The sequence below is a fragment of the Bos javanicus genome, chromosome 7 (genome assembly GCF_032452875.1).
Source record: "Bos javanicus breed banteng chromosome 7, ARS-OSU_banteng_1.0, whole genome shotgun sequence".
NCBI classification, from domain to species: domain Eukaryota; kingdom Metazoa; phylum Chordata; class Mammalia; order Artiodactyla; family Bovidae; genus Bos; species Bos javanicus.
The window spans coordinates 44,744,872-44,757,326 of record NC_083874.1 but is presented as its reverse complement, the minus strand read 5'-3'; the positions used below and the strand labels follow the sequence as shown (position 1 = coordinate 44,757,326).

Here is a 12,455-nt window from a genome sequence, read left to right as displayed (position 1 = left end):
GGATTATGAAAAATATTACTCAGCACTCACATTATATTGATTCAAAAATAAAGATTATGCAGTTCAACTGCACAATAAAATACAGCTTTATGGGATGGTAATTTTTTACTTTAAGTTCCCCTACGTTATAGTGAAAGATAATGGATTCAGGAAGGGAACAATGAGGAATAAAGCTGTTGTATTGTATTGGTTAAATGACGTTTTAAATGATTTGGCTGTCAAATTCGTGGAAAGGTTATGAACACTAAATGCAAAATCTAAAATTAATTCCCTACTTCAAGAAAGTGTGATTTATACCATAATAAAATTAGATTTTTAGTTAAAGAAATTCAGTCGTTAAATAATGCCCATGTGCTAACTCTCATTTATAACCATCTGGTTTGAAGCTTCTGCAGCAGATAATTTCTTCCTTAAGCAAAGCATTCAGGGTCTTGGTGTCACTTCTGTCAGTGAATTCTCTTCTGTTCAGTTCTGGTACAGGTTTTGGGGGAGTACTTTTTCAAGTACTGGAAAGACATTCTGATTGAGCCACAATAATTGACGGAGAAATTGCACTCATTGCCCTCCCCCAAGTGATCTTACTATTTCTCCACCTTTGTTGTCTTCATTAATGGCAGTAAAGATGGTGATGGCCACCATTTCAGGACTACTGTATGCCAGCCACCATACTGTGTGTGCTACAGGCTTATATATGTCACTTAATCCTCCTAACAACTCTATGAAGAAGACACCATTCCTACCCTTATTTCACAGATGAACAAACTGAGGCTCAGAAAGGTGAGATAATTAATCAAAGGTGGCAGGGCCGTGGCCATCAGGAATAAGCCAGGATCCAGCCCAGATCCGTCTGACTTCAGAGTTCCATCTTTTAGTTCCTGTCACTTGTTTCCAGAATATTCACTGAGTATTTACTTTGAGGCAGCAGAATACACTGGGCTCCCCAGGTGGCTCAGTGGTAAAGAATCCACTCGCAGTGCAGGAGCTGTAGGAGCTGTGGGTTCGATCCCTGGGTTGGGAAGATCTGCTAGAGGAGGATGTGGCAACCTACTCCAATATTCTTGCCTGGAGAATCCCATGGGCAGAGGAGCCTGGTGGGCCACAGGCCACAGTGCATGGGGCTGCAAAGAGTCAGACATGACTGAAGTGACTTAGCACACACAGCAGAGCATGGTGGTAGGATTTCCAAGACTTGAGCCTGGCCACTTGCTGCCCTGTGACAATTGAGCATGCTGTAGCCTTTCCTCCTGTAGAACCACCCTCATCTGTAAGTTAGGGCATGTGATTTATTCCCCTTCTTCAACAAATCTGTGCTGTGTACTATGAGTACTTTGACCTAATATTTTTAAAATTTTTGATTGACATGTATCAAACATACTGGAAAGTGTATACATCTCAAATGTAGAATAGAACTCCATTAATTTTTACAAATTGAACACACCCAAGTGACTACCACCAAGATTGTAATTTAGAACATTCCCAGTACCCCCAGAAACCATCTTTTTTAAAAATTTATTTTTTAAATTGGAGTATAATCACTTTACAATGTTGTTTTTGCTGTACAACGTGAATCAGCTATAAGTATACATATATCCCCTCCTTCTTGAACCTCTCTCACATCCCCTTCCCCACATCCCACCCCTCTAGACTATGTAGTTAGGTGTGTACAAGTTTAGAATTGCTATTAATTCCTATTAAATTGTTCTTTTATCATTATAAATCTAATGTATTCCTCTCTCTTTTTATTCCTCTTCCCCCTTTTCTCTTGTCTTTTTTTGGGGAGTTAGTCTTTTGTAATCCCACTCCTTTGACCTTATAACATTGGTTTTACCATTTTTTAGATATTAATAGGATTGTAATACTTAAATTCCATTTGACCTCCTGAATTTGTGATCATATCATCATTCATTTTAGTCCTGTAAATAGTATTAACTTAGAGAGCGTTATTGTTGTTGTGTTAAACAGACAGAACTAGATTTGTTCATTTTTTAACTCTTCCTGTTCTTTATTACTTCTTGGACAACTATGCATTCATCTGAAAACACTTTCCTTTTGTGCAGAGTGTTTCCCTGTATTGCTCTTAGTATTAATCTGCTGACAATGTATTCTCTCAGTTTTTGTCTGTCTAGATATATCTTTATTTTACCCTATGAATATCCTTTCAGTGGGTATAGAATTCAAAGTTTTCCAGAAATTTAAAGATGTCGTTTCATCTGTCACTTAAAGATGTCGATTCATCTGTCATTTAAAGATGTCACTGAATTTATGTATCCAATTCAAGCATAATAATGTAACTCAAGAGGAGGCTGTGCAGATTATTGAGTTCATTTCTTTCTGATTCCCTTTTCTAGGATTGTAGCTCCTCTTCTGGTTCTGTTATTTTCTCCTGTAAAGTTGGCTATCCAATCTTTGTAGGTGATGTGCCCTCCACCTCCACCACCCACTCTCTGGCTATTTTAAAGATTTTTCTTTTTGTCCTTGAATATTCAACTATATTTTCCTGAGGACCTAGTTATGGTGTTCATTGTATTTATCTTGATTAGAGTTTCTAGAGATTTCTAAATCTTTGGATTGATGTCTTTCATCAATTTTGGAAATTTTTCAAGCATCTCTCTTCAAATATTGATTCTGCCTAATTTCCTCTATCTGATACTTCAATTACATACTTGTTAGAACTTCTCACCATTCTCCAAAATGTCTCTCATACTTTCCTGTGTTTTCTACTCTTTATTATTTCCTTTCAGAGCTTCAGTCTGGTTATTTTCTACTGACCTAGGCTCTGGCTTATTAATCCTCTGTTTAATTGTGTTTAGTCTTCTATTAGATTCCTGTTGAATCTGACAGTCATTGATTTTTTAGTTCTAGGATTTCCATTTGATTCTTATTTTAATTTCAATTTTATGGTGAAATTCAGCATCTTCTGTTTTCCTGAACATATTAGTCATACTTATTCTAGAGCTTGTGTCTGATAATTCTAAACTCTGGATAACCTGTGGATCAGTTTATGCTGTCTGTTTTATTGAATTTTAGTCATTCATGGGATGACTAAACATCAACAGTATCATGATGGGAAACATGATACTGTTTCCCATCATGCCTAGTAATTTTGGTTTGGATGCTGGACATTATGTATTGGTAAAAAAATTAATAAACAAAAGCCTCAATTAAATAGAGCTGGGAGACAAGAAGGGAGAGTTCTCATATGCTGTGACAAGAGCAGAATTCAAAAGGGAAAAGAAAGGCTCCTTTCATTTCCTCGCAACAACCTAGCCAATGAAAAGCCATTAACTCTATATTTACTATTACCCTCTCAATTTATCAATACTTTTTACCTCTATAAAAGAATTTTTCTTCCTTTGCCGTGTGGGTACTTGCACATGGCTCATCATGGCTGTAGACCCTGAATTTCAACTCTGTTTTCATCCTGAATAATGCCCCCCCTTTTTTATTCTGGAGAGATAGCTAACAATTTATTAGTTTTAGGTCAAAACTATGAAAAATTATATGGTGTTTGGATTACTTTATTGTCTCTCAGAGAGGACTTACTTTTATTTGTTAGATACGGAACACTGGCAGATCATCTTGATCTACTCAGGAACAGAAGTTCTTTGAGAATATATGATTTTAACTGAAAGTCAGCTGCAATTACCAGGACCATTGTTCCTTTGAGAGCTTAATTTTTGTCTTCTGAGCACCATGATACTGTCAAAATCTGTTTTTAGTGTTTTAGTTTACTTTTTAGTTTGTTTGAGGCAAATTTTTTGCTTATTTCTCAACCTCATGTTCTTTATATATCCAATTCAAGCATAATAATATAACTCAAGAGGAGGCTGGGCAAATTATTGAGTTCATTTCTTTCTGATTCCATTTTCTAGGATTGCAGACCCTCAAGTTTTAGTTGCTTTTGTAGCCTCAACTCAGGTATCTCCCAACTCAGTGAGGCTACTTTAAGCCCCAAAACATTACTTTGGCCTGTCTGAAAAACCACAAATTCCCCAAAGGGAAAATCTGGCAGTAAATATGGGGCTCTCCACCAAAGCCTTTACTTCTCTCCAAATATTGGCTAAGTTCTGTCTGCCTTTGTTGCTCTCACATGCCTTCAAAAACTTTTGTTGTTGTTGTTATTTATCCAATTTTTGTAGTTGTTATTAGAAGGATTGGCCTAATACAAGCTACTCTTTCATGGTCCTAAGCAGAGGTCTATCTCGTCTAATTTTCACACTATTAATTGACTGGAGTTAGAATGTTTTGTGCATAAGCTTTGTAATTAGACTTTGGAATTTAAATCCCAGCTGTCCATTGACCAAAATGTGAGAACTTGGACAAATTTTAACCTCTATGACCCTCTACTTCTACTTTTTAATAAATATCTGAGAAAGAAAGTTGCAGAAACCTTAAAGGTCAGATAACTCCACTTTTATTTAAACTATTCCAGTGCATAATAAAAGGGAAACTTCCAAATCCAGTATATGAAACTGATATAATTTTAATTCCTGAAACAGAAAAATGACACCTAAAATTATAGCTTAATCTCATTTATGAATACTAATGCAAAAATGTGTTTAAAATCATAGTGAACAATATCTAGCAGCATATTTTTTAAAAAACACATCATGATTAAGAAAAGCTTACTCCATAAATATAGATATAATTGACTACTATGAAATCTACTAGATAAGCCATCGAATTAATAGAGCTGAGGAGAAAAAATCATAGGATACCTCCATAAATGCAGAAAAAGTATTTGGTTAAAGTCAACACACATTTATTTTATTTTCATTCAACAAATATATATTGAGCATCTGCCCTATTATAAATAACACTGAAAATGCAAGAGTGAGAAAGATGTTGGCACCATCCCAACTCACATTCCAGTGGAGGGAAAGAGCCAATAAATAAGCAAGTAAGGGGACAAGCTAGAACATAAATTTATTTTAAAAAGTCTATAAAATATGCATAGATTTCACTAATATGATAAACATATCTGGGCCAAAAGCCAGCATTTTACTTGATTGGGAAACACTTCAGGTTTTCTTCTTAAAATCAGAAAGAAGACCAGGATGTTCACTATGTTCAAAATTCTTAACATTAGAGAAAGAATTAGCTGTAAGAATAAGACTAGAGTAAGCAACAATAGAAACTGGAAGAAAGAAAGAAAATCATTGCTATTTGCATATTGTATAAATCAACAAATTGAGATGCCAAAAGAATCATTTGAAACCTATTACAAACAATAAGAAATTCAGTCAAGTGGTTGGTTATATCAATATGTAAACCTCAATTGCTGTCAAATATACAAATAAGAAACAGTTATAAGATATAATGAAAGACAAATTCCATTTATGATAACGAAAGGTATGTAATAAAGACATTTTCAGAATATATACAGGAAAATTATACTCTTGAAAGAAATAAAAATAGACTTGAACAAATTATTAAAAATACCATGTTAAATAAGGAGATATGTTATACAGAGATCAACGTACCCTAAGGTAATTTATACATTTTATGCAATTACAGTAAAATTCCCATAAGGTTTTTTTCTCGAGCTATAACGGTTGATTTCCTGTTCCACAAATACTAGTTCCTTCCAGGAGGGAGGTGCCAGCCCCTAGAGCAGAGTCTGAGCAGCAGTGTAGAAGCTGGGTTTCCTTAGTGCATGATGTGCTTGTGGCAGCAGCTCTGTTCCAGTTATTGTTCTCCAGGCTCCCTCTTTTGACCCTTGAGCTTATGAAGAACCAGCATTTGGGAAGCCTGTTTGGATAATTGTGCCTGCTGGTATGCTGCTGGCCTGTGACATGGTCTTCCATTGGTCTCCACTTGGCCTTTTGACTCATTACAGAGATGGCAGTCAGAAAGTGTAATTTAGGCAAGACAGGACAATCTTTTCAGTGCCTCCTCAAGTTTCCTTCCTAATATTGGCTCCCCCTTCCTCGCCCCGTAAGAATGCTAAACGAGAATGCTAAGGTATGAAAGACATGCTAATGCTAAGCATGGATTTTCACCTTAATCTCAATATTAGGCTCTTTATCGTAACTGGGTCATTTATAACAGATTGTAGATGCTTTTTACTAGTCATGAAACCACAATAGATTTCAGCCTTTCCCTGCATTACTTCTCACTGGGCCTTTTCCTGCTGCCTGACCATGCCTTGTACTTTTTGGCCTTTTCTTAAGCTATTCTCTCTTCCTGGTACACCCTCCCTCCCATATTTCTATCTGAAAGCCTGCCCATTCTTCTGTGCTATTTGCAAAGGTTATTTAAAAAACCTTTTTTTTTTTCCTTACATTTTTCATTTGATTGTGAACATATTGGTATTCATCAAGGCAAAATCTCCTCTTTATTTCTCAGTAATTTGTGTTTGTTCTGTACCCTTCTGTTCAACTGTAAATACCTTCAATTCAAGGACTCTGTCTTTAACCTATGTAATTTCTGAAACACTTTGCTTATTGCTCTGCACATTGCAGGAAGATGAGATTGAATTAAGAAGAGCCAAGGCTTACTCTAGTCCAGTGGCATGGAGTGGCTATCCAAATTGTCCATAGTTTCCCACGCTTTGGAAACTATTGAGGAGCATAGTCAATCAGCAGATCATGCCAGTGGCCTGCACAGGAACAATAATGGTCTTTCCCATGGCACCACAAATCACAGCCTGCTGTTGCTCACGTCATTCTGGCTCCTGTCTACTTATGTTTTCCCTACAAACACTTGCAGTCTAGGTCAAGGGTGGGAATTCAACTTAAAACAAGGGATTTCCTAACAATTGGAACCAGCCCAGTTTCCATATAAGGAAGACCATGAGAGTTGGGTGTGCTCATTAAAAACTGCATGATTAACACTATGTTTGCTTAAGCCAGCAAAGCAGCAAGTGGTTTACATTTACAGATGTGTATGTATATGTTGAGAGTTTAGGAGCCCCAACACTGCTGAATGTCTTATGTTTATGAGATTGTTTACCCTTCTGTGAATGAATGTCTAACAAGAGGTGAGGTATTTGCAAGTATTTCTACATATGAGTTATTCTTCAAAAACACCAAATCTTTCTTGTCTTGCAGGAATCCAGAAGCCTTGACGTCAGAAGAAGAGAAGGTAGGGAAGATGCACTCATACTCACTTCATTCTCATTGTGGGCATATGGATGTAGTTTGTTACAGTTAAGATTATCTTCAGACTGTGGGCAGCCTGTTCTTTGAAATTTCATGTGACCTGTTCTGGGTGCTGACTGCTTGGCACTTGCCTCAGGGACTGTAGGAGCGAAAGCCGAAGTTTGCTTGTAACAACTGTGTCCTCTACCTTTAGGTATCAGAGATGGGGTCTAGGGAACTGGCTCATTCATGATAATGTTTGCAGTCTCTCAAAAGAAGCCTCATTTCTGAGTGAAGTTTGAAATAATTATTTAACCTGGTGAAAACTACATCAACAATAAAAAATTGTTTATGGTTTGAGGTATTTCAATAACTGGGAAAAGGTGCCACTGTGACAAATATTTCTGATTAGATTTTTACGACTTTAGTTAAGCTGAAATAGATATAAGTAATTAATTTTCCTTTTGAAAACAATTCCACCATGTTTTATTTTCCCTGCCAGAGTTCCTCTAGTGCATTTGTTTTCTGATTACTGAGGTAAATATATATGGATGGTAATTTCTGAAATCTTTTAGTGGAAATTGAAGTTACTCTTACTTGCTTTCAGTGGTACCTGGTTTCTAATAAGAGACTGTCTTTTGTATGATTTATGGAAATCACCACCAGTCATCCCTGTATTTCAGGGATGGGAGGATGAAGTTAGGAACCAAAGTGAGTTCTCGGTCTGGGGTCTGGCCTTTGGTTTTAGCTATAACCACACCTCCTTCTTGGTGGTATTGTCTCCAAAAAGAGCACCAATCATTAGAAGTGAGAAAATACCATACTGATTTTCAAATCTAAAAACCTTGCCTCTTGGTTACTTCTTATTTTATGCAACACAATGAAAAACACAGAAGGGTCATGTTACTGAAGTGTGCCCCTAGACTTAAACTTTCCATACTGTCTATACTCATGGGTTCATAGAACCAGTTGTTTGCCGCTGTCTGCGGTACTGGAATCCTGGATACAAATAATCTGGTTAATCTAGCTCTAGGATAAACTTTCTGGCTTTCACTCTCATTCGCCATTGTCTCTGGTTTTGGGCTCAGCGTCCTCTGAACTGCTGAACCACATCATTTGGACGTCAAAATCGAATGGTACTGGATGAAGGTGGGTGGGGCAGGGAAGGCCTGTTTCTGATTCAAAGTTGTGTTCACAATGTTATGACCATGTAACCTGGAGAAAAATAGCCTTTAGGAGACAAGTTGGCGTGAACTTTGGTTTAGAATACTATTCATTCCACTACTCCTGAGTGCATGTGACTGTTTGGTGCACAGCACTATTTGCATTATGGAATCACATATGAGCTTAACTGTTCTGGACTCTTACTGTTCTTGTGTTAGAAATGTCTTTAAATGGTAAGGCTGGGATATGAGAAAACCATGTGTATTTTTGCTCAGAGGCATAAAAGACCTTATTGTACCTGAGACTCCAAATTCCTAGAAGACTACATGTCTCAGGGTGAGCAAAGGCATGGTTAGGCTGTGCTCTATTTTCCCATAACTTTCTTCTTTCTTGAAGCAGCATCTTTCATAACTGGCTTACTGGGAACATATGCCTTGGGTTTGTACTGGTAAATTTGTCTTGATATAACAGAAACATTTTTCTTCCTTCTGTGAGCTGATGTTTCTTGCTTGCTTCTGTCAAAGTTGAGTGTTTGAAAATTCCTGAGATAGCCCAGTGCCTTAATGTCAGTGCTTATAACCTGGCAGGAAGGAAGGAAGAGTGGGACCTTGTAGGTCAGTTCTGAGTGTATTTTAAGTCTGAGATTCAATGGCTTGGGTAGTAGGGTTGTTAATCTTGCCCAGAACAGTGTATGTATATGGGTATAAAAGTAGTAGAAGCACTGTGAATATTTCAATAAACATTCCTGCAAACACGAATAAGACATTATTGTCTAGCAATGAACACTTAGCTTTGACTTGATCTGGCACTGAAAGAGGAGCAGATAATTAACCCTCTGAATTTTTCTGCCTAGTTTACCAGGCCCAGGAGATCCTGGAAAGGTCTAGAGGGGTAGCCTCTGGACCACAAAACCTAAGATAATTTTCTATTTTTGTTTTTATGTAACATCTGACTCAGGATATCAGCTCCAACTCATGGCTACACATGGATGACCAATTGCAACTTTACACTCGTAACTTTTGGAAGCTCTTGATTAAGTCTGTGGAGTGAGAGGTGAGGGAGCTGATATTAGCAGTGGGAACGGAGTCCAGGCTAGGTCAGGTGTGTTGGAGATCATTACGGTGGCGCGAATGCACCTCGTGCCTCAGATGGGCTCTGTGGCTTAGTTGCCCCATGCTCCTCCCATCCAGTGCTGTCATGGTTCTCAGGCTGTAGCCCGGCTTTCTTGCCTCATGCGTTGTCCCTGCAGCCTGCCAGCTCTTTGTCCCTCATCTTGTGAAATCCCACCTCTCTCCTATCCCTTCCAACTCTCTTTCTGAAGAGTTTTTCTTACCCTGCTTTACCTGGGAGTTAAGGGCTCCTGGTAAGTCATTCATTTCCTGAGAGCTGAGACCCTCCCCTCTTTCACTCCTAAATTCCTCAAGGCCTTAGCCCGGGGCCTATAGTGGCTCAACAATCATTTCAAACAATTAAGTGCAAATTTAAAAATTGCCTTGTATATGTATTTTTCACTCTGATCCTGTCCCAGTGATATACAAAAGAGGCACTGAATCATTTGGTTCTACAGAGGCACTTATAGGAAGTGTTCTGTGGATATCCAGACATTCCCAGCTGATGCATTGATGAAAGTGCTCCACGTTCAAATAGGTTTGGTATTATAGGTTGGATTGTGTCTCCCAAGAAGATATTTTGAAGTTCTAACCCAGAATATGTGAATGTGACCTTACTTGAAAATATAGTCCTGGCAAATGTGTAATTACAATGAGGTCATATTGGAATAGGATGGACCATGATCCAATAAGTGAGATCCTTTTGAGGAGAGAGATTTAGACATAGACACAGGGAGAATGGCATGTTCTAAAGGAGGCACAGAGTAGACTGAGTACATAAGCCAAGCAACATGAAGGGCTGTTGACAATCAGCAGAAGCTAGGAAGGAGCGACAGAGAATCCTCCTCTAGAGCCTTCAAAGGGAGGGTGGTCATGCCAACACGTTGATTTCTGACTTCTAGCCTCCAGAACTGGGAGAAAACAGATTTCTCTCATTAAGTCACTTACTTTATAGAACTTTGCTACAGCAGCCGTAGGAAAATAAAACACTTGGTAAATGCTGGACTCAATATCAAGCTGGTTGTTATTTTTATTGCAGAATCTCTTAGGTTGTTAAGATGTTAAATAGGACTTTGAAAAGGGAGTGTAATATGCAGCCTTTCCCAAACTTAGTTCCCCATGGCATCTTGATTTGGTTTTAATCATCTCTGGCTGGGCTTCCACACAGTGCCCTTTGCAAGCCCTGCTCTAAAGAGTCCACAAAGAGGGACTGCTTTGACAGAGCCCAGGACATGCCCCAGCATGTGCCTGTCTTCCAGAGGTGGTGTGTGGAGAGAGTGGTGAGATGTTAATTGTATCTTAGATATTCTGAAGTTTTCTGAGAGTTTCATGTTCTTTATCTCCCTTAATTCTCTGTAACCCATGATATAAGCAGAGCAGATGGCACCTTACATTAGACTCCTTCCTTCTCATGCTTGTTTTAGTAGGAATAAAGAGCCCTTTGGGCCAAGGTCCCTCTGGACCAATGTCTCTCTGAGACATTGAACCTCTCTCTAATGGGCAGGTGATGATTTGATCTCGCTTCATCACCCAAGGATTTCTAAGCATACATGATCACTGCCAAGCCCAGAGAGCTGAGAGGGCCTCTTGGAAGAAAACTTTCTAGGGGAGCTTTGTTTCCAATTTAGATTTATGGGAAGGACTCTCAGGGGAGCCTGGAGGGCGATAGAGAATATTGTGGCAGGACAGCAACCTTGGGAGGATGTCTCTTGGTACCCCAGTTGGTACCTCCTTCCACCTTCAGGGCAGTCTTACATCATCCTCTTGCCCTGGGCCCCCCTTTGCCAGCAGCACAGGGAAGGCAGATGGCTGCTTCTTCATTGCCTCTCTAATGCAGGCATTTTTACACCTCCCTCTAGTCACCTACAATTTAATTTCAACTTTTTTTCTGAAGCTTCCACAAAAGATGCCAACCTCACCTCACCGAGACACTCCCATGTCCACTCTGAGGGCTGATGCTGATGATAACTGCTGGGATCCATCTACCCAAACCGGTGCTTTTCTCTAACTGATCCCATCACACTGAATTACAGTCATGAGAGAACACTCGAGTGAGCTGAGCAAGCGGCCCGGATAATTCAGCCCTTGTCAGCCATCTCTTAGAGCATGGGGTGATCAGTAAGCTATTCCAGATGTCTGTGACTGTGCTGTGATTAGAGACTGTGGGTTTTGGGGGTGGGCACCAATGTCACACTGCATTACCCATCTTCCCTACGATGGCTCACTCACACATTGCCGTCTAGACCAGCCTGTCGTGGCTTCCAGCAGGGCTGTGAGGGAGACTTGAGAGGAGGGATGCTGCTGTCTTCACAGAAGAAGAGAGGGAAGTGACAGTCACACAAGCAGGGTGGCTCTGTCTCCTTAGCAATGCAAATCTCCTATATAAACATGACCTGCCAGTCCTGAGTGTGTAACTAGAGCCTCACTTTGTGAAAACCCTTGGAATTATTCCCTTAATTGGCAGCTGCCTCTAATAGCCCCTTTTTAGTTCTTTGCATCTGGGTGAACTTCAGCTATCAAGAATTGCAGTATGTTTACCATTAATTTTGATTTTGTTTAGCAGATGTTTTCTGGGTCTCTCGGTTGCCTGCATAATCTATCTTGGTATAATGTAAAGTGGCTGACTCTCTTCGATGAAACGGATTAATAAACTCCTAACTTCTTTTGAGATAACTTCTTTAATGGCTGCAGATGTAGGGAACTTAAAAGGAAGCCATTCAGATTTGTCAGTGCCTGGGGTAGTGGGTCCTTTTCCAATCAAGAGTGCCATCTGGGGAGTGAAATGGGATTTCCTTCCCTATCCTGCCCCCACTCTATACAGCGGAGCTTGCTTGTTCTCTCCAGCAGTTTTTGGGCTCCAAAAAGTTGGGGGTGGCACCTGTCTCCTTCAGTGTCTAATTCCACAGCAGTTGACTCTTTCTGGAGAGTGCTTTCTCTTTAGCTACTGGGAAACTGATATTGTACCTATGTGCCCCAGGATGAGTGGGGAGTGGATGACACAACTGGCTGGTGTATTCTGGTTGCCTACAACAATTTGGTACCCAGTTAGGCCACGACCAATTAGCAGAATCCCACTTCTCCGCTTACTCACAGTGTGACT

At 39.4% G+C, this 12,455-nt stretch overlaps 1 protein-coding gene across 2 annotated transcripts in view; it reads left to right on the top strand.

The window, feature by feature from the left end:
* Positions 1-12,455, top strand: part of FSTL4 (follistatin like 4) — a 453,162-nt gene that overhangs the window by 37,448 nt on the left and 403,259 nt on the right. For both annotated transcript variants that reach the window (XM_061423485.1, XM_061423484.1), the window contains exon 3: positions 7,053-7,086. In XM_061423485.1, coding sequence (XP_061279469.1) covers positions 7,053-7,086 — 34 coding nt within the window. The remainder of the gene's footprint in view (positions 1-7,052; positions 7,087-12,455) is intronic.